Source organism: Nymphalis io, chromosome Z (assembly GCF_905147045.1).
Source record: "Nymphalis io chromosome Z, ilAglIoxx1.1, whole genome shotgun sequence".
Lineage (NCBI taxonomy): Eukaryota > Metazoa > Arthropoda > Insecta > Lepidoptera > Nymphalidae > Nymphalis > Nymphalis io.
The window spans coordinates 4,281,111-4,308,878 of record NC_065918.1 but is presented as its reverse complement, the minus strand read 5'-3'; the positions used below and the strand labels follow the sequence as shown (position 1 = coordinate 4,308,878).

Below are 27,768 nucleotides of genomic sequence, written 5' to 3'. Positions count from 1 at the left end.
TGCTTACAGTAATATTGTAAGCTATCTACAACTATATTTTATAAATATTTATAAAACTATCTCTTGGATTCGTAATCTAAAAATATTCGTTGAATTATAAATAAATTAAGAAGATTTCTTTTATCCAACACTAACATAGAAACGCTTTTTAACATTACTTTTAAAGAGCTGGTAACCGCAACGCCGCTGCACATATAATATGCTTTTTAATCTTACCCTGGTATCAGCCTGCACGCGCACCGCCACTCGCTGGAGATGGAGAGCCAGTAATGGCAGTGCATCGGAGTAGGCGCCCACGGAGACTATCACGTTATCGATTACGCATCGGAAACGCTCCTTTTCCGACCATAGCTTGCTACTATCCGACCAATCTAAACAAAAACATTTAGCTGTAATCTACACGTTTGAACTTATATTTTTACATAACGCATAAAGGACTGATATCTAAATGACGCTCCATGCAGTGACTATATTAATAATGGACATAATGTTTAAATTGTAAAAAGATTATTTTTTTAAATATTTATATTTCACTATGCTTATATCATTAATAATAATGATTGCTTATAAAAATTTTCAAAAAAAAAAATTAAAAATATTTACATAAAATAAAATCATCAACCCCAAAAACAACATAACAAAATGAAATAAACAATTTCAAATAAAACATAAAATAAACAAAAACCTTTTTCAGAGACAGCTTCCAACAGATAAGTTTCTGATAAATCGTCGGAATCTTTACGGGTGAGTGTCGTATCGCTGAGTAACTCGTTTTCATACGCCTCTGTGAATTATATTACCGCATCCTTATCATAATAAATACGTATAAGAAATAAAGAAAATCCTTTTTTAGTTTGCAATATAGCATGTCACGAGAAGTTTTATAAAATGTAAACAAAGGAACGTCGAATGACTTCATTTTAATTTTTATTGGAACAATAAATAACTATTAAGAAGTTTCTCGTATTCTCTAAGACCTTTAGTCATATATATGATGTCAACTTACGAGGTAAATCTTCGTGATTCGACTCGGAGCGTCTCAACTGATAAAATTCAACGGCCGTGCTTGTAGCCGTCGTCGTCGTCGAGTCTCCGCTTTTGTGTCCGCTCCGATGTTGAATCTAAAATTTTGAAGATATTTATTTAATAGAAATGATTTTAATCATAAGATAAATTTTAATTAAAAATAATTAAAGCCCGTTTCTTAAGGAATCACTTATATACCTATTTACCCCTCCAATTAAGAATGAAAATCTCGTGATAGGTGTGGGGACGACAATTGCCCAAGGGGCCAGGAACGAAGCCACGACTTCGCATTACTAGACGCTATTGACACTTCGAGGTTTTAATTTATTTTATTAATATTTCCTTTAATTCATAAAATATTGATGTATTTTTCGAATGTATCAAAATTTACAGTTGAAAAATTAAAATTATTATTTAAAATAATAACTAATACTTGTTTAGATGTCGATGGTTTTGGTTCCTCAGCAGACTGATCGGCCAAATCATCTTTATTCTTCGAGTCTTGTAGCGTTTTGTCTAGAAATGTTAATATAAATATATTAAACAATGAAAAAAAAAATAAACTGATTGATTTGATAAATATAATACGTAACTGGGGGTACAGAATAATAGCAGCTAACAATATTATACTTTGTTTTATAAATCAATACATTGTTATAATATATTTTATTAAGTAAAGTTGTGCTTTTCAGTGTTTTGTTTAGTTTTTTCATATTTATTACGAGAGTATTTTCATTATTTTAGGCGCATATTAACGCTGACATACATGTCGATAGTAGTTCGCAATTGTTTGTTATAGTCAAGCATTGAGAATGATCAAGATTTATAAGTATGAATATAAAATATATGTTACTTATAGCGTGACTTACTTTTAAAATAATTCGGACCAACTTTCTGGAACTCTACGCTTGGTGTTTCTTGCGTCTGTAACAATTATTAACATATAATGTAGAGTTATCAATACATATTTGAGATAATGATTCCAATTTATATATTGACTTACTTCTTGCTGTTGTTTCAACTGGCTCTCTGTGGAATACATGTCGAGTCTGCGTCTGATGTCGCTCGGTGATATGTCAGTCTGATTTTAAACAAGTATTTTATAAGTTAACTATTACAATATTACAAAGAGACGACTTGACGGTTTAGGGGATACCTTTGATTTATTATGTAGATGATGATAGATGTACTTTCCGTGGCCAAGGCTGTATAAGGTAATAATAAAGAGCTTACTTGATCCACATCGTGGAATTCTATAGGTGTGGAATGAGGCTGTGTGCGCACACGCATTTTCATTGAGACGCCGCCATATAGTTGCAATAGCTGCTCCCCATTTGTTACCGCGATCGGCTGGCTCCATTCGAAAATTCCTTCACCTATGAAAATATTTATGGTAATCTAATTATTTATAATATTAAGTCTTAATTGACTATGGGGTGGTAGGGCTTGTAATTAAATTATCTTTTTAATTTTGCAAAAATAGCACGCAAGTAAATCTTATCAGTCCTCTTTCATGACAATTGATCCACTTTTTCCGAAACATGAATTACGTCTAATCAAAATTTCTTTAATTATTTATCATAATGTTTTAGTGACGAGCGCTAAAGTTTTTGATTTTGATAGTTATTTTTTTCTAATTTAATTTACTTATGCATTTCTCCTATTTAAGTTTAGAATCGATCTATGTTTTCTTAACCCACGTAACAATCTGTCTTTAACTTAACCTAACCTACCGTCTTACCTACCTGTAAAACGCATCAATTGTTAAAAGAAAAGACCACTCGTTAAAAAAGAGGACCAATAATGTTTTTTTATGCTTTTCTATAATAATTGTGTGCCTTTGAATTTTCTTATTTAAAAATGATTCGTCGATCAACTCGAAATATTATAGGCATAATAAATAATATGAATATCGATCATTTTAAAGGAGCTCGTTCATTTTAAATAATGCAGGCTTACAATAAATAAATTCGATTTTAAAAGGTCATTTAATATAATCCTATTCGCTAGTTTTATTTAAGAACAAATTTCCTTATAGTAATCCAGTTTGTATATCAGGCTGTTTAGTTTAATGATTTATATTTTGCATAAAATCAGCAAAACTTCTAAGCTCTAAATAAACAAATAAAAAGACAAAACTTTAAATTAATAAATATTCCGTCATAGGACGTTTGTACGTACGACAAGTACCATCGTATGTGGTCTTAGAGAAATAATATAAACATATATATAAATATATATATGATTATTTATTTAATATATGTATATATTACCTTTTTTTTCTCGCAGTGGAAACCTTCAGAAAGGTACCCGGGTGCTATGGGAGTGGCACCAGGTTATGTGGGATTCTTACCCACTAAAACCACTGCGATGAAAGTATCAATTACCTATCTTAACTCCAACAGTGATGATGGACGTTGATGCGCTTGCTTCTTGTGCAGGTGGCGGATATCGCTGGCAGTACGCGGGCGTCGAGTAGTGTGTTATGGTGTTCGGTTCTAATATGCACCACCATTGCACACCTACACAGTCTTGTACCGTCTGGTAACAAAAGCAAACACATACAATACTTGTATACCGATGATAAATATTGGGGATTATTTCATCCAATATTATCTAAAGGTTATTCCAACCGTAAGAGGAGTGAACACAAATAAACAACTTTGACATTGAATTGACGCAATATCATTGGTCGATATGTTGAAATTGTTTATGGATTTCGAATATATGGCGGTTTGAACGTCAGTAAAGTCATCGTCGAAAAAACAATACAAAGCTATTAGCAAATCGCATGTAATGTGTAAATCTAAGGTTTTTTTATCTTATATAATCGAATAAGGATTAAATTGACGAGCCGGTTGGCGTGGTTGGTGGATGCTTGCCTTTCACGCCGAAGGTTGTGGGTTCGATTCCCAACCAGGGCAGATATTTGTGTGCATGAACATGTCTGTTTGTCCTGAGTCTGGTATATCTATAATATCTATAAAAGTATTTACAAAAGAAAAATATTATATGTATTAGTTTGTCTGGTTTCCATAGTACAAGCTCTGTACGAGCTTAATTTGGGATTAGATGGCCGTGTGTGAAAAATGTCTCAGGATATTATTAGTATTATTATTATATTATTTATAGCAAAGCAGTTACGTCAGTCAATATCACAAACTGTGTAAAACGGGCGCGGATATGCTACTCGGAATTAGTTAAATGGCAACATTTTACCTTTGATAAATTTATTTTGTCTTGAGTACCAGCTGGTTGCGCGATACCTATGGTAATTTTTGAGCGGTTTTGCAACACGAATTGGGGGCACGGATCTTCTGAAAACGTCACAATCCACCGTGATTCATGCCGCAACTGCGTCACTGCTATTGGCACCTTTAAAATAATGCTTTCGTTTAATATAGTCTAGTTTTTTTTTATCGACCACGTTATTTAACAAATCTATCGGATTTGTCTTTGGCGGCAATTTTTTAATATATTATCTTTGGTAGATATAGTAATTACCAATGAGCTTCGGATATAAATGGTTAATACTGATCTTTTATATTGAAATATAATTAAAGGATAGATTATTTACAAAAATTTAAAGCTAAGTAATAAAACAAAAAAACTAGTTAAAGAAGCGTATCAAGTAACACTTTTCACAAATGTGTGATTGTAACTTTGAAGACAATTTCACTTTGAGTGTGATTCGCATCGCCTCATCGTACCTAAGGTCGTTCGTTATTAAAAATAAATATCAATTTAATATAAAATACAACTCACGGATCCACCATGTTTGTCCTTTAAAGAAATCGATCTTCGAACTGGCGCTACACCAAGCTTTATAGGTACCGAGGTGCTTGCTTGGTAAGTTTTAGTGGGAAATGCGACGCAAAGAAACGTTCGTAACTCGTCCACATTACCTCCTCGCCAGCGGTCGGTCAACCAGAAACGACACAGAGGAGTTCCATGTAGACTGAAAAATACATTTCTTATTGAATGCGACATCCGGCTGAAGTAAAGATTCTAATTTCCAATTTATAAATAAATTTGCTCCAGACAAATTTGAGGATTTGGTTTTTTTTTTTTTAAATAACAATGCTTGCGTGTACGTGTGTTTATACGTGTGTGCTTGCGTAAATGCGTGAAAACACAAACTATACATTTTGTGATTCTCTATAATAACCTACATCGTCGTCTTTATTATTTTCTTGCGCCTTACGCAAACGTTGATGTCCAGTTATGTCATAGCTCTTTTCATCATCATATTACGGTTCAGAGTCATTATTTGATACAAATCGAAATAATTTAGTTTAAAGATTATTACTCTACCTTCCTTTCTTCGTGGGTGGAACAATTTTAAACGCCTTAGGGCGCAGACTCTGATTGGTCAATTCGTTGGGCACAGCTAGCGCCGATACCTGACACAAATTAAAATTAATAAACAAAGAGATAAATAATACAACATTTTTTATAAAAAAAAAGCGATCACCATTCGACCAGACAAGCCATTGGATAATTACCATCGCCTGTATAATTTGGTACTTGTAAAGTATTTCTAACATAGTCGCAATGCCATCAGAGAAGTTGTCATTTGTGCTTCTATACTTATTCATTCATTATTTTCTATATATTATAAAAATAAATAAATAATATACGAATACGAAGTAATTATATTACATTTGTAGATTATTCATGAACAGACAAGCTTGCGCTAAACCCTAATAGAGTTAGCAAATATAAGTCATTCTATAATTACAACTACCGGCTTCAAAAATTGTCGCTCGAATTGAAGAATTGATACTGGCTGTACATAGATAAATATGATAATAAAAATTTGTTATAAATTATCCTAGTTATATAAGAAATTAAATTTGTAAAAGTAATATGAGTAATCTAACCTATTTTAGATTTAATTGAAAAGTACATAATATTCATTTTTAGATAACAGTAACAGCCTGTTAATGTCCCACTGCTGGGCTAAGGCCTCCTCTCCCTTTTTGAGGAGAAGGTTTAGAGCTTATTCCACCATGCTGCTCCTATGTGCTAGAATACACATGTGACATAATTTCAATGAAATTAGACACATGCAGGTTTCCTCACGATGTTTTCCTTCACCGTCAAGCACGAGATGAATTATAATCACAAATTATTTAGATAAAGGTTAAAGGAAAATATTTATATCATATTTAATGACTCACCAGAATTTCATCATTTAGCCAGTTGATTAAGACGAAGCTGGATGTTATCCCAATGATATTCATATCGTCTTTTATTTCGTGAATAAGCGATAAGATGGCCACCTTTACAAAGGAAAAAAAAACAATATTGAAATTATGTAAAAGAGTAAAATTGAACATAAATAGTTAATATTTTGATTATTTTAATTATGTGAACATATAATACTATTAGTTAGTAATAAATCGATTGTTTTGTTACCTTCTGGTTGCATTGTATAGCAAACTTGGTCGGCTTTTCAAGAGCGATGTGCCCCGGCGCAGGTTGTCCGTAACGACCAGGATCTTCACTGCAGATTTCCATTTGGCCACTCACAAATATATCTCGATCTACCTCTATTGACATGAAGAAAGGCTTCTGTAAAAGAAAATAATCGTTTAAGTTTTATAATAGTAATTTAACTAAGAATAATTCGAACGTAGTAAATACAATTTTTTGATTCGATACGTGTTCAAAACTTGTTGTTGTTTATTGAAAAATATTATAAAAGTAATTTCGAAAATGTAGTTTTCATATCAACAAAAAATATTATTTTATCAAGCTAGTTGGAATAGTTTACGTAACAATTTTTTTTTTTAAATAAATAAATAAATTACCTGTAACATTATGGTAGGTGGAGCTAACGCGATCCCGGGATCGAGACGGCACATAGGTGATGCATTATGGCCACGTAGTGTTAATGATATTGGAGAAGCATTGGCGAGCAAAACTATGGGGCTCAGTATCAGTTGTAATGAACAACCAGTACCTACTTGAATTCCTTCGTATCGTACCTATGACGTATAAGAAATATTAATTATTAAATATCAATATCGAAATAACAAAAATATATATATAATTAAAAAAAAAAAACAAAATACGACACAACTTAGTTAAAATTAACATTTTTTTAATTGGCGAGACTTGCTATCGATTGGAAAAGTATCAATCCAAATTGTTTATTGATGTTTGTGTATTGCTATCGGACCTGTCTGTATAATTTATTGAAAATATAATTAATAAAATAATATATATATTGTCTATGATCTATAAATTATAAAATAACGAGAAAATATCTATAAGAAAACACATTTGCTTTTTATATATTCTTTCTAAATTTCGGTTCTTTCCCTGTGTCACGTTATTGATACATAATTATATTAGTAGTACTTACATTGACGTCACATCGTGGTTGTAAGAGTGCTGGCTGCCAAGCGCCAGGCCAGTGATTAGTCACTACTGAGTACGGCCACTTTGCAGATGCATCTCGAGATTTTTCCAACCTAAGCCATATTTATATATATATAATATTTTATTGTGTGCATACATGGGAGTTTAAAAGGATAAAATATTTTCGAAACAGACTCGAATGAATAGCGTAGAATTTAACAACATGTTATAAAGACCTATTTTTAATTTTTAATCATGTACACACATACTACCAACGTATTGTTTACCACTTTAATTATTATATTCTTTTGTTTATCGTAACGATACTACTTTTTTTATTATAATTAGATTAATATTATATAACATACATGATATTGTATTACTCTCACAAAATTATTGTTATTACAAGAACGACGAACTACCTACATAATATTTTCTTTAAATTGAACATTTCTCAAGTGACTGTATTGTTCTTTTTTGAGGTATAAATGTATATAAACTGAATTTAGTAATTAAAGCAACATCAATGTGCAAAGAATATTCTTTAACATATCCTAGAGACCTTTATGATAATAAATAGATGACTCTGCTGACTATACATTCACAGCATTTATGAATACATATTACTCACCACTGATTTATCAGTTCAACGACGTCTTCTATATTTTTTAGATTCTCCCTGTTCTCGAACACTGAAGTCTCTGTCATACCGTAATGCAGCATAACGACTTCGCGAGTTACAGGACAGTCGATGTCCCTGGAAAAAAATATACGTAAAATCCGATGTCAGTATTCCGATGAAATTGACTCAAATGATAATCCGGTTAGAGTCTTCATAAATAAATTAAAGTACGGGCAACGTCAGCGACGTTTGGAATGTAATGTTTGATGTTGATGTATTTATTAAAAATAATACTTTAGAATGCTGATAGAATCAATTTTAACTACAAATATTTATGAATATAAAAAATAATTTCATTATTTATTTACGTAAAGTTCAAAACAAAATGTAAAGTCAAACGCACCTATGTGAACACAACACATGGCTGCGTTTGGTTGCTAATAGTTAGTGGCCAATACGCGCTTTGTCTGTGTTGATTTTTTCATATAGCTTAGTAAATAGGTATGATGGTTTTAGTAAAAGTTAGGTTTTTTATTTTTTCTGTATCTACAACGAGTAGGTAATGATGGCTCGATTACCTGTACTGGAAAGTGAGTTTATGTCTTATAGAAGTGGTCCCTGGAACCATGAGGTGAGTGATGGAACCACGACCTTCAGCCATATGTACGGTGAGCGGATAATTACACGCCACAGGTGCCATGCCAGGTAGCCGTTCTCCGGATGATATTCGCACCTGTAGCCAACATAACAGTATAACACAAGATATATGTGGATGATGTCTCGGATGCAGGAGACTGTTACGATTTTGATAGTTTTTATATTACATTTTGGTAGATCGCTCTCTAGACATTATATGGATTCCGTAACAGCCTGTGAATGTCCCACTGCTGGGCTAAAGGCCTCCTCTCCCTTTTTGAGAAGGTTTGGAGCTTATTCCACCACTGCTGCTCCAGTGCGGGTTGGTGGAGTACACATGTGGCAGAATTTCGGTGAAATTAGACACATGCAGGTTTCCTCACGATGTTTTTCTTCACCGTAAAATACGAGATGAATTATAATCACAAATTAAGCACATGAAATATCAGTGGTGCTTGCCCGGGTTCGAACCCACGATCATCGGTTAAGATTCACGCGTTCTTACCACTGGGCCATCTCGGCTTCAATTATATGGATATTTACAGTTAATACATCGGTACATCATACAGAAACATAAGATATTATGGATATCGTATAGAATAATACTCACGTCAACGTTCAGAGGGAGATGCGAACGTAACATGTAGAATGGCCAAAATGTGGCGACAATGCCAGCGTCGTTTTTGACAGGTGTCACTCGACACCACACCGATTTGTATTCCACTTCCTCTTCATTTGTTGGAACTTTTTGATATAAAAGTAATAGATTGTTAATAGAATATATTTAAAAAATAAAGAATTGATACTAGAAAAAAACCTAAACAGTTAAATTAAAATATTATTATTTAAACTTACTTTTGACAAGCCAGGGAACATTTCGTTTATTACATTCTCGAAGCGGTATTTCGCCAGACCAACCATTTTCATTTGATTTGAATCTAACCCTGAAAAATCATAATTATTAATATATAAATAAATAAAGCATATCTAATAAAACATTTATCACAATAGATCGTATCAAATACATTAGCCATATTTTTTTATGGTAACTAGCAGTACATGAAAAAATTCATAAATAACAAACATTAACAAATTATTACCAATAAAAGTTATCAGTTATTGACTAACATACATGAGAAAGTACGAGGCGTAGATGTAACGGATAAAATTTTCAATAAATCAGATATTTGATTTAAAAGAGAATCAAAAGAGAGGGAGAAAGGGAGAGAAGAGGGGAAATTCATAATAAAATTAAAAACATTCAATTAATTCATTCAGTCTGTTATATATATAAAAAAATGAGCATTACTCATAAAATAAATGCATAAAAATAATAAAGTTTGTCAAAATCCTTTTGATATATCAATTAAATTTGACAAGAGAGATATTAAATATGTCAATCACAATCTAAGAACATCTGTTTATAATTAGTACATCTTATATTTAGAAATATTTATTTAGCGTGTTTAGTTTTCGTTGCAGGAACACAGAACCATCCTTTACGCCTGGCATTGATACTATAAAGTTATAGTTTTTTTGTCCCACATAGTAATATTTAGTACTAAGGAGAACTAGAACGTTTAGTAAAATAGTTACTTATCTATGTATATGATCTTTTTTGTTTAAAGTTTTAACGTTAATGTGTATTCCTTATCTATTAATTTCCGTCTAAGTATATAAGTAGCATTTATAGCAGTGCACTTGTTTTAGTACATAAAACATAATTTCTAAATATAATGTATTATATATTATTTGAAAGACTTACTTGAATGATGCATCAAAGTTAATATCGCACAGTACACTTAGACCGACGGTTTCCGCTGGCAGATCAGACGTAGCTAAAACTTCCCACGGGCTATTAAAGGAAGGACGGGCCCGAAGCTAAAATATATACATATATATTTATTAGACTTTTGGTGACTTTACAAAAAAATTAAAAAAAAAGGAATAACAATCATCAACATAGTCTCCAACAAACACGTTCATGTTTTTTGAAAGGAGACTAAGTATTCAAGTAAAAAAATTCATTTGTTCAATATCAGATTGTGTAATGAAAACTTTTTTATTATATAAAATAGACAGGTGGACGAGGATGGGCCATGTGGTCACCACCACCCATAGACATTGGCACTGCAAGAAATATTAACCCTTCCTTCAACGCCTCCAACCTTGAGAACTGAGATATTATGTACCTTGTGCCTGTAGTTACACTAGCTTACTCACCCTTCTCCTCAAAAAAGGAGAGGAGGTCTTAGCTCAGCAGTGGGACATTCACATTCTGTTACTAATACTCGCCCTTTAAACTGGACCACAACAACACCAAGTATTGCTGTTTAGCGGTAGAATATATGAGTGGGTGAGGGTAGAAAACATCTCGATATACGTTGTGTAGACATTGAGAAACTGGTTTTCGGACATCTTATTATCAGTTATTGAGGTTTTTGTAAATTTTTTAAGTAAAATCATATATTTTAAAAATATTTATATCGCTTAAGACTTTTTCAAGTTCCTGAATGTAGGTGATACGTTCTGGAATCGGGGTTACCTTGAACGCAAAGTTATAACGCAGTACATTCGCCAGCAACAGTCTTCCGGACAGGTACATGTCTCGTTGTGCCCCGTTATCTTTGACACGCACGTGTAAATAGACACCGCCGGCGCCCTCGGCTGTATTTTTATCTTCTAGGAGAACGCGCGTCGACCCAGGTGTAAATCGGATGCCTATGATGAAACGACTTTTTAGTAGCCAGGCTTGATTGTATATTCATGACTACTTAATATTGACAATGATAAGTAATTACGCTCATTTAAACCGGTAAAATATTAGAAAGGTCATACATACTTTTGGACCAACGCCAGTTTGAAGATGTAGTTGCTAACGAAAATCTCAATCTCTTTACAGCTCCTGGTGAATTCCATCTATGAATATTAAAGAAGAAAAATTATATACAAATATAATATTTATATATAAATAAAATAATAAAATAAATAATCAATAAAACCTTAATTTTATTCTGCATTTGGTAGATTACTATATTATATTTTGTATGATAATTTAATAAAATACGAGTATGAATGATAGGCTTTAACAATAAAAATATTAATTGTTTAATTAGAATCAGAAATGCAACATATGTTTTGCTTCGGTAATATTTTTATTTAAAAAGTTAAAAATGCCGCCACACAATTACCTATACGACAGCGAAGCCCCCGGGCTAATTGGCAACAACTCATCTGTATCCTCTTGCGAGATGCGCACGACACTCGTGCAATTGTTGTGTACCCATAAAGAAATTCGGCCGGAGAGAGCTTCCGTAGGATTTTTATCATATTTTTTTGGTTCTAAATTTTCATTAATATGTAGAACGCACTGTGAGAAACACGAATTAAATAAATATAATATTCATAGTTAATATATTTACATCTTAATTAAACTATTTATTTTAATTAAAAATCTACCTTTTTATATACGACATTCCAGTCATCTACGAGAGCTCTTAAGGTGGCGATGCGTGCAACATGTAAAGCCACACGAATGTCGCTAACTCGTAAGCGAGTCCGGTTGTCCGCGCCCAGAGTGCCTTGTGCGCGAAATTCATTAATGAATTTCTCCATCGTCCCGTTAGCAGAGTCTATTACGTCGCTCCTGTAATCAACATATTTTTGTTTAATTCTATTTTACTCTTTATGAGAAAAATTCTAACAATAGCGTCGTCACACTAAAAGATAAAATTTGGGACAATATTTTGAATGTAAATTAATATCGTAAACGTGTAAAAATAACATTTCTAATAATTTTATTATACGACTGACGTTGTCTAAAAATATTTAGAAATGTAATTATCTTAGTTCAACATATAAATTAATTTTGGCAATTTATTTAAATAACGACTAAAAGATTCGTTTAAAGTATAAGGACAGATTTTTTCTTAATTTACATTATTTTCTATTGACTTATACACAAACATTAATAGATTTATGTATAAAAGTTTTCTTATAATAAGCAATAGTGTAATTGATACGACTTACGAGAGATGCGAGTCCAGTAGTAGTTTCATATTACGCCCGAAAAGGCAGTGCATGGACGAGTCACGCGCGCGCAGCGTTAGCATCCGGTGATTCTGCATGAGTGGTCGGGACACATAGTATCCCTCAAGACGTTGCGACGACTCCCTATAAACAACACCAGCCGTAAAAAAGTCTCTATACTATTCAGAATATTTAGGTTAGGTTTAAAGAATTTATTCTCAAAAAGACAGATTCACTTCCAGAAGAACATCATGATAAATGTAACAATAAAAATATTCGCCTTATAAGTAGGTACTTAGTTAACGGCATAGAATATAATTAAATCGTTGTATATATTTTAATCGCTATAAAAGTGGGTATTCCCTTAAATATATTTTGGGAGTTGAGACTTAAACCCGTTAACTGAGTTTACATTTTTAATATTTAAATAATAATCGTTTGATTCGTATTTCGATTTTATCTTATTTCATATATCAGACATTTTTAAATACGAACTCATACGAACATGATATGTAACAAATATGCGCAGTTCGTGAGCAGCCCAATCTGTTAATTTCACGTACTACTAAGAGTGGCAAAGAATTGCACTTAAAACTTACGCTTAATTATAGTTGAACGTTTTATATAGATAAATATTGCCTTACTTTTTAATTCAAATCGGTAATTAGAAAGTTAGAAATATTACAAGACATTTAAATAAACGCGTGAAAAAATATGCGAGGAGAAATATTACTCTCATTAGCACAGTACTGATGAAAAGATTGATTAGCGATGATTTTTTATCTTATTGCTTAATAGTACAACTAGTAGAATATATAGTGTCGATTTCATGTATTTCATTTTACAAATACATTTTCGTAATTAACTTACCTTGATATTTCAGGATTATCGTTATGCGCATGTATTTCCAGACTAGCCAACCGCAGTGAAACGCGAGTTCTTGGCAAGAACAAAGGGCCGAAGTAAGAATCCACTTGTAATACCGCTACCAGTTGTTTAGCTGTCACGTTGTATGACCTCTTGGAGTAGTCGTTGGCGGGTGGAGTGTCGCCTGACTAATGAGAAGACGGTAACGTTTAGAAATTATAAACTTATACCCCGGACAAACGCAATAGTTTATTTGATTTATGTATATTAAAAATAGCTATAATCACTTTAAAATAGCAGTGATTTTGAAATAGTCTATATTATTGATTTAATTTGATTTTTAGTAACATTGCCAATAAACATTGAAATGTTTATAGACAATATCCAAGTTTAAAATTGTATTTTAATATTGCGCCCTATATTAGGAAAGTTATTTTATAAATGTAATAAAAACTTTTTCTTACTAAAGGATCCTCTCGCGGCATAAATTTTCTGGCATCAAAGTGAAAAGGTAATTTATAATCAGATTCGGAACAAGCCCGCAATCGCCACATTGTCGCAAACACCGCATCTAAAAAAAATAATATAATACGTCAAAATAATCATGGTTTTATTTGTATCTAAAAGGATACAAAAACATGGAACAAAAAATAATCATTAAAACCGTTTTTAATAGTTGTAGTCCTAATTTATCGGAAATCAAATATTTAAGGGATGTTAAAATTTAACATTTAATAAATTAAACAGCGATTTTCGTTACGACTATGGTGATTGGAACTCGTGTAATCACCGGCTTCCTCCTATCGGCATAAAGTGGCTATCCGTGACATGTGCGATAGGAAAAATTGAATCTCTTATTTATATGTTGCTGTTATCTAAATAATGAAATTACTTTTATGAGTAGCATAGCTATCTTAGCAGAGTGCCTAAAACAATCGTTCGACGACTGGTGCGTTCGATTCTCATAATTAAGGCATAAATATATTTAAATTAAAGCAAAAACAATTTTTTTAGTTAATGCGACTAATAATGTTACGCCTTATAATATTTAAATAATAATCATTTGATTCGTATTTCGATTTTATCTTATTTCATATATCAGACATTTTTAAATACGAACTCATACGAACATGTATGTAACAAATATGCGCAGTTCGTGAGCAGCCCAATCTGTTAATTTCACGTACTACTAAGAGTGGCAAAGAATTGCACTTAAAACTTACGCTTAATTATAGTTGAACGTTTTATATAGGTAAATATTGCCTTACTTTTTAATTTAAATCGGTAATTAGAAAGTTAGAAATGTTACAAGACATTTAAATAAACGCGTTAAAAAATATGCGACGAGGACAATTTTAAATTCATGTATCTACTTCTCCTCAAAAAAATGGAGGAGGACTTAGCCCAGCAGTGGACATTAACTTTTAGGTTTAAATAAATAAACTTATCTTAAGTTAATTTTATCGTTTATCGTGACGTTTACATACCCCGAGGTGATGAATTAAGCAGCATCTCTATTTGTTCCTTTATTGGCAGCACGAAGTATGTCTGTGGCTCCCAACGCACTAACATTGGGCAATACAACTCCAAAACATATTCTATGTCGTCCTCCTAGAATATAAATATAAGTCTAAGAAAAGAGCTTTTAGAACAATGACGTATTGCTCGGGAAAGTACTCTTCTTTCGACGGTTCTTTATTATAATATTGTTAGGAATGTCTTCCGACGGGGCGTGGCCTAGCGGCTCGACTTGATCACGCGATGATCATCGTGGTGGGGACTGGCCCTGCCGAGCTCATCGGCCGGCCAGGCTGGCTTCATACACTTCTGCTTGGACTCTCGGTTGTGGCGGATATCTCATAAATAATATATCACTTTCTCAGTTTTGATTCCTTTGTTCTATTTTTGTGTGTAAATTGTACGTGTAGTTGTATTGATTTATCTCTTTTTAAAAACCTATTTCTATCTTGACTTTTAATAATATAATAATGTGATAGTAAAATTAATGTAAATACAAATTAAAATTTTATTAAGTAATATTCTTTTACTTCCTTTGTTCTGACATTTGCCTTACTGAGACATTAAACATAAATCATTATACGGAACTAACCTTCAAGTTGGGTACAGGATAAACGATGATGCGAGTGATCGCCCGCGGTTGCGGATACCGCCATGTCAATGTTGATCCGTGCAATGTAGCCTGGTAAGCCATTGGGGTGTGCATGCCTGGCACTAACTTGAAAGCACCGCTTCTATATTTACAATGAAAAAATATAACAATCATAATTTTATAAGCCCACATGACGAATTCCTTCCAATTCTAATAAAAAAATAGAATGCTCATTTTTTTATACAGAAAAATTATTGTCTTAAATCTGATTCTGCGTAATGAGGCAAGATTTGTATAGTACAAGATAGAAGAAATATTACAACAGCATGGTTATACTGTGCTCCATTTACCGCCATGACTTTAGTCCTATAGATTTGTATTCAGAGTACCTAGTATGGCAGGTAATACATTATCTTAAGAATATTTTAATTCTATAACTGTAGAGGAATGGAGAAATGTTTGTTGAAGAGATATTATATTTTTATTAGGAAACCAAATAGTATAGTAATACATTAAATAAAAAAAAACTAATTTCAGGACATAAACCATCTGTTACCACTTAATATATAATATAAAGTACATATAAAATTAAAAAATACATAAAAAGTATCGTTTTATTTATTTATCTGTTTAAAGTGCACTACTACAAAGGCAAAAACGTCTCCAAAGCGATTTGATTGAATACATTTTGATTCATAATAATATATAGTAACGATTATCATTTACGTTATTGGACCGTGCAACCGATGAATTTCTGCGCAGCTACGCGTTAGTAACTTCAGGCCGAACAACTTAAATCGGTCGTAATATATTCATTTATTTTAAAACGAATGAATGTTGCCAGCGCTTATATCTACTTCACATCATTTTTATTAATATTTACAGAATAATCCTTACTAACCTCAAATCATCTTTATAGAAGTGGTTATTGGTGTCATCGTTTTCGGCGGAAGTTTCTTGGTTTAAAAATTCGGTCATTTCATTAGTTGTTGCCATTTCCGAATCTCGACTTGCCGGCAAATCGAGCGAAGATGAAATCTTAAAATAAAAAAGGACAATTGACAACATTACATAAAAAATAATAAACAATAAATTTTAACTGGATATAAAATAAAAGGACCCATGTATTTCCTTATTCGAAATTCTCTAGTTTAGACGTCATACATATGGCATAATGTCGTTATACCTTTGTTTGTTTTCTCGATATTTGTTTAAAAATAGAAAAACGTTGTATTCTTGTTTACAATAAAATATATTAGCGTGACATTGTCAATTTCTTCATGTGACATTGTCAATTTTAACATGTTTATTAATTATTTCTAATACTAGTTGGGCAAAGACTACCTCATCCAACTCTTAGTGTGACGTCATCACACATTTTTTATATATTATTTTCTTTCTTCGAATATATGCATTAAAAAAATTACATAGTTATCCAAGCTTTTTTTATTTCAGCACTTTTATATTTTGAAATAATGTCAATTAGTTAAGATTCTGGATGTGCTGGTAAGCGTTATCATAATTGTTTAGCTGTGGTGACTGTTTTGTTTGTTTGTAAAGATAACATAGGTATAATAACATTAATGTTATATAAAAATCTAGTCATTTATATTAGGCTAATTTCTGTAAGGCTCCGTAAAATATGGCGGACGATTTCGTTATAATTGTTGATATACCTTCACGTTTCCAAGTATTTCTTTGATGGTTTCGTATATTCGGACCGCAGTGGCAAAATCCGTCGGTCTGCAGTCGAAGACTATTTTGTCAAAGTCTACACCAACTTGCAGTGTTGGTTTGCGAAGATCAGTAAATCCTTCTTCTGTTTGCCGCCAGGCCTCCCAACTTGCGTCGAGTAACATCCTATGAATTTATAACATTATGGCATAAGGTAAAATTAGTAAAAGCTATTTTTAATACATTTGCTGAATGTTTGAATTAATATTATGGAGCTCTTTTGCAATAAAATACTATTTATATACACATTTTACTTATGGTACAGTGTAACCTATCCTATAGCAGCTTGATAGTTTATATTACAAGACAGGCTAAGAATATAATAGTATTTGTCATATAAATTCGTCATATCATATAAAATCGTTGTAAAGATTTGTCGGAATCTAGTACAATCAAAATATCTCTTACCCAGCCATGAGAGGCTGTAGAATAACATGTCTCCTGTCCTCGGTAGACCCAGCTGTCAGTACTGCGGCGGTGATCAGAATTCGGCACGTCAACACGTCGGGCCGCTCACTAACTGCCAGCTGCATCCGCACTGAATCACACCCCGCTACACCCTCCGAGCCACGGATGCCTATTTGATTCGTTTGTATTATGACGCATTCGATTCGTTGATTAACTGTCAAAGCAAAATAATTAAATTAGTAATTATTGGTATGATTGAATATTATTAAAAAAAGTCCATAATGTGATAAGATACGAACCCAGATTTCGTCTAAGTTTATATAAAAATGGATCTGACGTCTCTTCTGTTTCTTCAACAACTGCATTTGTCATTGTTACATTTGTCTTTATCTGAAGAAATAATTTCAATTCATTTATTTCGTTGTTGTCGTTGAGTTATTATTTATAAATATATAAATCTACATTTACCAAGTCCAAGATGCCTTTGATTCTTCGAAATCTATCTGTGCAGACTTCCAACATGAGGGGCCTTTCAATATCCATTTGCAGAACGCCTCGGGAGCTCGTTTCATTCACAGGTGTGTATCCACCTAGACATTTAAAAACAAAATAGGTAGATTGCACAAAAGGATATTTAATAGAAATTACATAGTCAAAACAATACAAGGTGAAATTTAATTGACTCAATATGTTAGGTAATGTCAATCTTTCATTCCATATTTTTGCTTTGCATTTTAACTGGCACTCATATAATTTTATTTCATATTTTAAAATACCTATTGATAGATCAGCTCGCATGGTCATAAGGGCTGGTGGTATATCTGTTACGGAATCCGGTGTCCCATTTTTAGTGTTTAGCAGAGGGACATTCCATTGATTCTCATCCTGACCTTCCCCAAGACCTATCCAGGCATTGAATAGCGATACCTGAAAATGTATAAGCTAGCTGAATTTCATTTAAAAAAGTAGCGCTTTAATTTTTGTATACCATTAAATAAACTATTGTAAAGTTATAAAGGACGTTCCTGCAGGAGAAAAAATTAAATTCACGCACGGATAATTTTTCATATAATTTGTTTTATAACATTAAATAGCATTTTGAACATTGCAATTGTTAGTTAATTATTATTAATTAGGTTTGCATGGCATTTATTATTTACAAAATTAGCATTGAATTAAACAAACACTTACCTGAACGGTTTTCTGCTTTCTTCTATTCCAATAATATAAGTTCGGTTGATAGAGTGTCACATGAATTAAGGGTAAGTTTCCTTTAGTACTTCTTGCTAACGGCAAAGTTACCTAAAAAAATAGAATATTAATTATCTTATATACATTAATTTGTAGTGATAAGTTTTCATTTCAATATTTAAATGCTCAAATGATTTTTTTAATCGTTGAATATATGACATAGTATTTTCTTTTATTAGTACTTTTTAAGATGAATAGTTCACGTCTTCTTCGTAATATTTTGAAAATGTCAAGGCATATTTTATGCTTGAGACATTTTTTTTATAAACGAGTTGTTTTTAAATGTGTTTTATATAGAAGGACCTTGAGATAGGCTAATATTTTTTAATTTTTTATTTTATAATATTTTATGCAAATCAGGCATCAATCAAGGGTACCATTATTATGAGCTTATGAAAAATGGAAATCAGGGTAAAACATTTTTGTTTGAGCTTTCCTATAAGAAAAAGATATTTGAGCCTTTCAAGGGGGAACTAATAAACGTAGGAGGTTATAAAATAATAAAGAAGAAATGCATTGGTGCAGTCTTACATTTTCATCTAATTTTGTCTTCCCGATGTCCACATTTCGAACAGTCTCGGTAAGACTTCTGCTCGTTGTCGCTGAAACTCTGCTATAATTCAGTCTGGTTTCATTTTTGTCATCAATAACAACCTGCGATTGAAATAAAATCATTTGATACAAAATGTATGGAGTCGTCTTTTAATACAAAATTGCAATGATAACATATTTAAAACTACGAGTAGAACAATTGAAAGTGGGATTATATTTGTTTATTGGATAGATAGAATTATTTTATATTTAACCTTGATTTAATATAAAATATTTCTATGTAGTTCTGGTTGTCATGAAACATTCGCATGAATGTAAAAAAAGCAAGCAGCATTCGTAAAAAAAAAAACGTTAATATTATAAGTAATATTGAGACCGAAAAAAGTTTCATAGTTCCATACCCTTATCCGAGGCTCGGGGAGTAAGCGTCTTTTATGTACGGCAGCTGGGGGACGTAATTTTTGCACTTCTGGGGAATTATCATCCTTCACGTAAAGAGATATGTCAATAACCCCAGTTGTAACGAACACTTCCAAATAATCTGAAGGGTTTGCCCTGAAAATTTAAACGCACATATGAAAATACAAACTAAATTTTCGACATACCATTTATAAAAAAAAAATTGTAATGTCAAGGAAATAACTAAATATTGAATTTTATGAATATCCGATTATATATCAATTATTACATTGTTCTTATGAAATATTCGATATTATTTTCTTCTTCAAGATATAAGGGTCAACACATATAGTGTTTTAGATTAATTTTATTCAAACAAAATTATATTAATATATTAATATAAAGGCTATTTATTTAATTTTATATTTATAACACAAACGTTACTTTATAACTTATACTTACGTGTAATCAAAGCAGGGTTTTGTGACCAATTTCTTGATGGGTATAAGTTTACGACCCCTCCTACAAGTAGAGTGGGAGGTAGTCGTTTCGACGCCAGAATCGATCATTCCAAAGCGATTTATATCGGTTATTCTTTTAGATACTTCTATAAAATAAATATAAGTATTAAAAAATTGCTGACGTCGTTTACTAGATGCGATCCCTGTCATAAGGTTGCCAACCGTGACGTCAAGTACAAATATTCGAAACTTTTTTTTTTTCAATTGTTCTGGCCAGGCATTACTAGAAGCAGAAGTAGTATTTTCACCCATAATAGAGTGCCTCAAAAATACTATACCTCATGCACTTAATCTCTATAAAATCGTGCGGGTTTGTCGAATTGTCCCATCGGACCGAGGGCGGAGGCAGATTCTTTGTCAGTCGTGGAGAGCATTTCATTATTATTACTATTTTATTGGCTAAAAGTTATGAAAAACTTACCTTTTCTCTCTCTGATCTTCTCCTTCTCAATGACTGTTGGAAGCAATTCTGTTTGTTCCTCACTTCCATCACGTGGAGCATATGGACATATGTTCTCTTCATCGAGCATGAATGAGCCCCTATTCCTAAAATAAATAGTTTTTTGTTAAATATTTAATTTTATAATATTCATGAGATTAGGGATTTTAAGACGTTTTAATCTTGTTTTCAATTAATTAATTTATTTAATTATCTTTACCTAGTTTTGTTTTAAGCATTTTCATTGATAAATAAAATGACGACTGTATTTTTCAAAATTATCACGAGCCAATTTCATTTTATTTTAAACAAATTGTGAATAATATATTTATGCATTTTTAATATTAATTTAATCTAATTTATTCTAAAGAAAAATGATCATGTTTAGTATTTTGCTTTGTATTCGTCAAACTTGACACTTGGCACTTGTTGACTGGTTTTTTGGTCTAGCGGCTAAATGTAAACCGCAGACCCGGCGATGGGTTCAAATCCCAAGTCGGGCCAATAAAAAGTTAATGAGTTTTTCTATCAAAAAATCTCTGTAACAACAAAACTGTCTAGAAGTTTGAAGAGTGTACCACTACCGTGCCTCGGAAAGCACGTAAAGCCACTGGTCCTGCGCCTGAACTCTTTCCGATCATGTCGGCTGTCATGCCGTTCTATCGGATTATGAGAATCAGGGAATAGAGTGTGCACCTGTGTTTGAGTACACACTTGTGCATTATAATATCTCATGCGTAATTGGCTAATCTCAAGATATTTTTAGTATTGTTTATTCGTTAAATAAATAAGTAATATTAAATAGGAAGTAATAATTCGAAATTTAGATAAATACTTTCAAAAATCAAGTCGGGGTAGGAAGGATAGTATCCACCAAAATATTTTCAATTACCTAATTTGTAGTATTTACTTTATGATGAAATGATTAACAGTAAACGTGAAGAGTCGAGACATTTTTATAAGCTGATATAAGTTTTTACCTTCGTGTGTAGGCATGCAGCAGTTCCTCTATGAGGATTCGCGCCAGTTCAATATTTTGTATTCCAACCTCTACTGAGCAGTCTGAAAGCAGGTTAATTTCGACCGCGGGACCGCTAGCTAGCCCGCCACAGCAAAAAATCGCCGGCGCTAGTATGCATCCTATGTCCACACTGTAATAATATATATTAATCTATCACTTCATTTTTTGGGCAACAAGTAAAATAAAAATAATTTAAAAATATTGCGGTTTACTCTAAATCGACATAATATAGTTAGTTGGTATAGCAGATTAACATAACATCATCCAAGATACTATGTGTATGACGTAACTCACCAATGAAGGATTGGAGTAAAAACTGGTGAAGCAACTTGCTGACTCCACTTTAGAGCGGGATTTTCACTACTGGTGCTTTTTAAGATTTGTGACTCCGTTAACTGTATGGAATATTTTAATGACCAAATTTATTATTAGCTATATAACAGTTATTATAATTTTTTTGTATGTTATATATTAATTCAATTAGTAGCATTAATTTAGGTTTATGATATAACATTTATTGTGGATTACTTTTAACAACAACCAAAATAAGTACATGAAAAACGATTCAACATTTTTTTTTTATTATTTCATTTTTAATCCTGTATTCTTTCAAACAAACCAATTTATAAAATAATATATATATCATAGTTACCTCCTGATTAACAAGTTGACTGAACTTGGTGGTTCTTATTGCTACATTTCGAACGAGGACTTCGTATTGGCGGCTGTCGAAACCAGGGCATAGAGTCGTCCAGTTGTTTTCTGAACTCGTACTAACCGATTGTCTGAAAATATAATATTTTTTTAGCACAAATACATTCGTTTATATAATAAAACGATATACTGAATTTCTGAGCCTGTTTTAATCGAAAACTTACCTGCAAATCGGATTTTGTGGATGTGGGCTAACGGTGGTTTTGCCCAACTGGAAAAAAATTACATCACATTTATACATCGAAACATTTTGGTGAACATCGTCGAAAATATTTCAATATACATACTAATAGCACCATCGTGTCGTCATTGTCAGTTCCGACCTCGTCGGAAGTTGTTAACAGCAGCCTCAGACCACCAGCTGAGAAATGAAAGAATGGCCACTGCCACGCCTCCCGTCTGTTTGAGAAACATTTGAGAACTTACATTACATTGCTCTTCCATATGTAATTTATAATTTTAATAAATATTTTGAAAAACCAATTGTAGTGATCGATTAAATGTACTGAAATTACATTAGATCTAATTGATTGTCCTTTGATAAGTACAAGACGATATAATAGTAACATTAAGTACATTTTAGTTTTATAAATTTACAACAAATGGGATCTAGAAAAAACAACCGGTATTGTTATTAAAAAAGTAATTTATGACATCATGAAATATAACAATAAAAGATTTTATAAAACGCTATCATACTTCATTTCTCGAGACTGCAGCGCGCACGGTGCATGCAGTGTTAGCTCATGCAGAAATGATATCATATGATCCAGTATATTTGGCTGAAGCACGACCTCGAGAGGAACGAGTCTTCCGTACACTTCCCACACGCTGGTCACATTCTGCGGAAATGCACCAAGTTACATTAATAATTAGTCGCAGTCGCAATACATTTGTACAATGTCTACCTTCTTTCCAATGTTATCGAACCGGTTTTGTTAAGAAATGAAAGGCTGGAATATATTTAATTACATTAGATACTTACATTTATGGCGTTTTGTTCTATCAGTTTGGGATGAAATTCATCTTTCCAGCTTTCGGGTAAGCTTGATATGCTTGAAAAAAAAATAGTAGTACATACATATGTTTCTTAATTTGAGATTTTTTTTTTTATAGAATAGGACGGCGGACGAGCATATGGCCACCTAATGGTAACTGGTCACCAAACGCCCTTAGACATTGTCATTGTAAGAAATGTCAACCATCGCTTACATAGCCAATGCGCCGCCAACCTTGGGAACTAAAATGTTATATCCCTTGTGCCTGTAATTACACTGGCTCACTCACCCTTCAAACCGGAACACAACAATAACAAGTACTGCTGTAAAAGTACAAGTATTACATAACAAGTTAGATATGTACTTTTATTTAACTATGTACGGCAAACATTTCATAATATCTGTCAAAATCGATTTAATTGTATCAAACTCGAGATATTAATCACATGAAATGTCACTTAGAAATATAGTAATTTAATGTCTCTTACAGGGCCTGTGTGATCGTGATTTTAAAGAAATGTTTATCCTTATCATCAATTGGGTCGCGAGCTTCGACTATACGGCCGCCCAACACGCCAGGATACCACTCGTTGCTGCTACTGCTGTAATCAATTACTTACACTGAATTGACGTGTTACACTTTAACTGTTGAAAGGAAAAACTTGAACGTTATTTGCATTATATTATTATAATATCGCCAATTATCAATTAACAAATAATTAAACTCAAGCAAAATGTCTTGCATTCTGTACTTTTATAGTTTAATAAATAAATATTAATATTATAAAAATCTTATTTAAAATGTAAGTCTTTCCATAGTAGGCTTATTTCTAAGTTACTTTAGTAACTACCACGTACGAATGTGGAATTAAATTATATATAATAAGAATTATATGTAATAAGACCCGTATTACAGAAAGTATGAACACTCAACTATGAATCTAGTTTTAAAACACATTTTAACTATTGCTTTTAATTCAGAACTATTAAAACGAGTTACATCGAACACAACTCAACTCAATAGTTACTTATATTTGAAACAAAATATACAGATATGAGATTATGGGTCGAGCGTTGATATGATTAGTTTGCGAAAGAGCACTCTCGATAGATCATAGATCAAGAAAAGACTCGTCGAGAAAAAGAGATGAACGTTATAATTAATATTTTCGAATATATCGATTATTATTATGATAATTTATTTGAAAATAGAAGATACTTAAATATCCCGCTAAGATACTGTATGAAGATTTTTTATGCAATTGTGTTAGATTTATATAACGAAATAATAATTTAACTACTACTAGCAACATCTGTCTCTAGGTATGTCAACCCTATTTGTTCTGTCATTGTGTCTTCCGTTCAAATAAAAACTGTTTAGTCTGTAAAAACTCAACGAGTGTTTCATTAAATTGACATTAGAAAATTTAAAAATTGAGATAATGATTTTACTAAAAAAAAAAGGTAGATAACATCATTTTCGATTGTGACCGTACCTGTAAAAAATAAATAGACGCGCTACCCTTAGCACCTGAATTACAAATCAAAAGACAGTTTAAACAGATATCAATTCGATACTTGAATCTAATTTCGTATGATTAGAAATTAAAACGCAATTTTAAAATAAAAAATGGACCATAGTAGTTTTGGATGATCAGTGTTCGAACGCTGCTTGAGTCACTTTCTGTAATTCGGGCCCTAAATATTATTGATACTGATAAAATTATTTTAATACATTTTATATTGTATACCATCTATAATGTCGCACTGAGCCCGATGCAATTTTCAGTTTAATCTGAGTGTAATCGTACTTCACATCAACAGTTGACACGATGTCGTCCAAATCAAATTCCAGCTTCACATGAGATGAGGAAATCACGAGCGCCGCATGACTCACATCCCATTTGTACCATAAAAACGTCGTTAACTGCTCATCTGGGAAAATTGTGTTTACCGATATTATCTTGATAGCAAAATATCTAGTGTATTCCTACTATATTTACGTACACGATTCGTATAATTTGTGTCAAGTGCAAATATTAGAAAAATATAAAGAAACTTTTTTGGAAAAGTAACAGATTTTTAGTACGTATAAAAATATTAATGAAAAAAATTATATATTTGTATAAATGGCACCTGGAGCATAAGGATCACTAGCTTCAAAAATACTTATAAGCTGCTCCGAGGGGTTCTCACTCGCTGTCTCCTCAGATTCACTCGGTCTTTCATCGAGTTCAGATATCGATCTGTAAAGATAATTATTTTACCTATAGTAGAGCTTCGTGCAAGCAATCAACTAAAAAATTAAATATAACATTGAAATAAATATATAAACCCAATTTGTATTTATTTATTAAAATTTATTTTATTTATACTAATAATGGTAAATAGCTGTAACTTAATTGATATTTTCTTTGAATTGCATATCATGCGACGCTCGCAGTATAATCGATAATTTAAAAAATTATTAACCTTCAGCGAAGGTGTCAAGTCACACAAGGTACGAGCACTCTATGCCACTTTATGCTTAGAATTTTCTTTGAATATTATAATCAACTTATTCAATACAATTAAACTTCGGTTCATAATCGGCGCAGTTATCCAGAAACATAAAACCATCTTTTTTAGAGAATAGGTAGGCCAACAAGCATATGGGCCACCTGATGGTAAGCGGTTCCCAACGCCCATAGACATTGGCATTGTAATAAATATTAACAATCTCTTACATCGCCAAGGCGCCACTAACCTTGGGAACTAAGATTTTATGTCCCTTGTACCTGTAATTACACTGGCTCACTCACCCTTCAAAATAGAACACAACAATACCAACTACTGCTGTTAGAATATTAGTTGCGGTAGAATATTTGATGAGTGGGTGGTATCTACCCAGAGGAGCTTGCGCAAAGCCCTACCACCAGTCAAGCTTTTAGAAGTTGGTTTAGAGTAACAACCTGTTCCTAACCCTGTTGGGCCTTAGCCCAAAATCTCTTAAGAAGAGACCTAAGTCTTTTCTTAAGAGATTTGGTGCTTATTCTACCATGCTGTTCCAATGAGTGTTAGTGTAAATTTAAAATAAATATTTCCTTATAAAGGTAAGTATAAAAATATAAATAGTATTAATTTATAAATATAACGTTGAAATGTTATTTACATAATAATTATCTAAAACGCTAAGAATATTTCTAAGCTTACTTACCTTTCAATTGTGCCTCCAAATGAAGATTCCCTTTTTTTAGTTGTCACGGGTGGTCTACGAAGCAGTGACATTATATGGGTGAAGCAGTGCATTGCAATGGCCACGGTTTGAACCTAAAATTTTACATTAATGTGTTATGTATTGCCTACCGATGAATAAATTTATAAGAACTAGTTATATACAAAATAAGCATATAATACATGCAGCTTTATGATCGTCATAACAAGGATTTAGCTGGAAGTATTTTACGGTCATACATGTAAAATGGTCACGAACAATAAAACTAAATAAATTTAACTCAAATGACACTTTTATATCAGTAATCTGATCCGAATGAATATAATGTCACTATGGCATGGCGCGTTTAACTATTTTGCTTCGTTTATCACTACGTAATAATTAACGGCCTTAGTTATAATCGTCGTTTAGCGGGTTTTTAAATATCTCTTTCTGGCATAATTGATATGACAATCGAAAGAAAAAGACAATGCATTTTTCACTAGTACCACTTAATCACCCGCTTAACAACAATTACAGGTAAAGCCGTATGTGTATAATCGACAGACTATTGATGTAGGCAAATAAAACACTTTTATTTATAAAGTTGGAAGATATCATTATAATATTAAACTCACCTGATCTTGATCGAGTCTAACGATGATTGGAGGAGTTTTAGCGTGGACGTTGAATCCTAACGAGATGAGAGGACCGGTTGTGTACTTGCTTGCTTGGTCCGGTAGTGGGTCCGGATACGGCTCCGATGGTCCTGGCTGTTATATTTGACAAAGAAATTTAAAAGAAAATTAGCTATTTTTATGTAAATTGTAAATGACAATAAAATTTTGTAATCAGTTTTTAATTAACACGTTGCTCTTA

The 27,768-nt window shown here is 32.3% G+C and overlaps 1 protein-coding gene across 4 annotated transcripts in view; it reads right to left on the bottom strand.

Moving 5' to 3' along the window:
• LOC126780336 (intermembrane lipid transfer protein VPS13B) overlaps positions 1-27,768 on the bottom strand; it is a 52,124-nt gene that overhangs the window by 6,945 nt on the left and 17,411 nt on the right. The window contains exons 26-77 of one of the 4 annotated variants that reach the window (XM_050504718.1): positions 27,528-27,662; positions 26,893-27,005; positions 25,833-25,942; positions 25,448-25,631; positions 24,185-24,298; positions 23,684-23,753; positions 23,398-23,540; positions 22,986-23,097; positions 22,863-22,909; positions 22,637-22,769; positions 22,279-22,379; positions 21,944-22,114; positions 20,946-21,070; positions 20,466-20,610; positions 20,006-20,159; positions 19,584-19,706; positions 18,993-19,103; positions 18,578-18,728; positions 18,270-18,391; positions 18,101-18,191; positions 17,802-18,015; positions 17,336-17,519; positions 16,561-16,697; positions 15,660-15,801; positions 15,037-15,160; positions 14,014-14,120; positions 13,553-13,737; positions 12,683-12,826; positions 12,113-12,299; positions 11,845-12,023; positions 11,496-11,572; positions 11,199-11,374; positions 10,419-10,534; positions 9,509-9,597; positions 9,264-9,397; positions 8,596-8,750; positions 8,027-8,152; positions 7,400-7,508; positions 6,843-7,019; positions 6,448-6,603; positions 6,210-6,311; positions 5,341-5,429; positions 4,792-4,984; positions 4,246-4,401; positions 3,414-3,567; positions 2,260-2,402; positions 2,030-2,107; positions 1,896-1,950; positions 1,460-1,542; positions 1,007-1,121; positions 686-784; positions 217-371 (exon numbers count right to left, since the gene is read on the bottom strand). In XM_050504718.1, coding sequence (XP_050360675.1) covers positions 217-371; positions 686-784; positions 1,007-1,121; positions 1,460-1,542; positions 1,896-1,950; positions 2,030-2,107; positions 2,260-2,402; positions 3,414-3,567; positions 4,246-4,401; positions 4,792-4,984; positions 5,341-5,429; positions 6,210-6,311; positions 6,448-6,603; positions 6,843-7,019; positions 7,400-7,508; positions 8,027-8,152; positions 8,596-8,750; positions 9,264-9,397; positions 9,509-9,597; positions 10,419-10,534; positions 11,199-11,374; positions 11,496-11,572; positions 11,845-12,023; positions 12,113-12,299; positions 12,683-12,826; positions 13,553-13,737; positions 14,014-14,120; positions 15,037-15,160; positions 15,660-15,801; positions 16,561-16,697; positions 17,336-17,519; positions 17,802-18,015; positions 18,101-18,191; positions 18,270-18,391; positions 18,578-18,728; positions 18,993-19,103; positions 19,584-19,706; positions 20,006-20,159; positions 20,466-20,610; positions 20,946-21,070; positions 21,944-22,114; positions 22,279-22,379; positions 22,637-22,769; positions 22,863-22,909; positions 22,986-23,097; positions 23,398-23,540; positions 23,684-23,753; positions 24,185-24,298; positions 25,448-25,631; positions 25,833-25,942; positions 26,893-27,005; positions 27,528-27,662 — 6,795 coding nt within the window. Of the gene's footprint in view, positions 1-216; positions 372-685; positions 807-1,006; positions 1,122-1,459; positions 1,543-1,895; positions 1,951-2,029; positions 2,108-2,259; positions 2,403-3,413; positions 3,568-4,245; positions 4,402-4,791; positions 4,985-5,340; positions 5,430-6,209; positions 6,312-6,447; positions 6,604-6,842; positions 7,020-7,399; positions 7,509-8,026; positions 8,153-8,595; positions 8,751-9,263; positions 9,398-9,508; positions 9,598-10,418; positions 10,535-11,198; positions 11,375-11,495; positions 11,573-11,844; positions 12,024-12,112; positions 12,300-12,682; positions 12,827-13,552; positions 13,738-14,013; positions 14,121-15,036; positions 15,161-15,659; positions 15,802-16,560; positions 16,698-17,335; positions 17,520-17,801; positions 18,016-18,100; positions 18,192-18,269; positions 18,392-18,577; positions 18,729-18,992; positions 19,104-19,583; positions 19,707-20,005; positions 20,160-20,465; positions 20,611-20,945; positions 21,071-21,943; positions 22,115-22,278; positions 22,380-22,636; positions 22,770-22,862; positions 22,910-22,985; positions 23,098-23,397; positions 23,541-23,683; positions 23,754-24,184; positions 24,299-25,447; positions 25,632-25,832; positions 25,943-26,892; positions 27,006-27,527; positions 27,663-27,768 lie in introns of those variants that run through there. The other 3 variants (XM_050504719.1, XM_050504720.1, XM_050504721.1) reach the window with 3 other exon arrangements.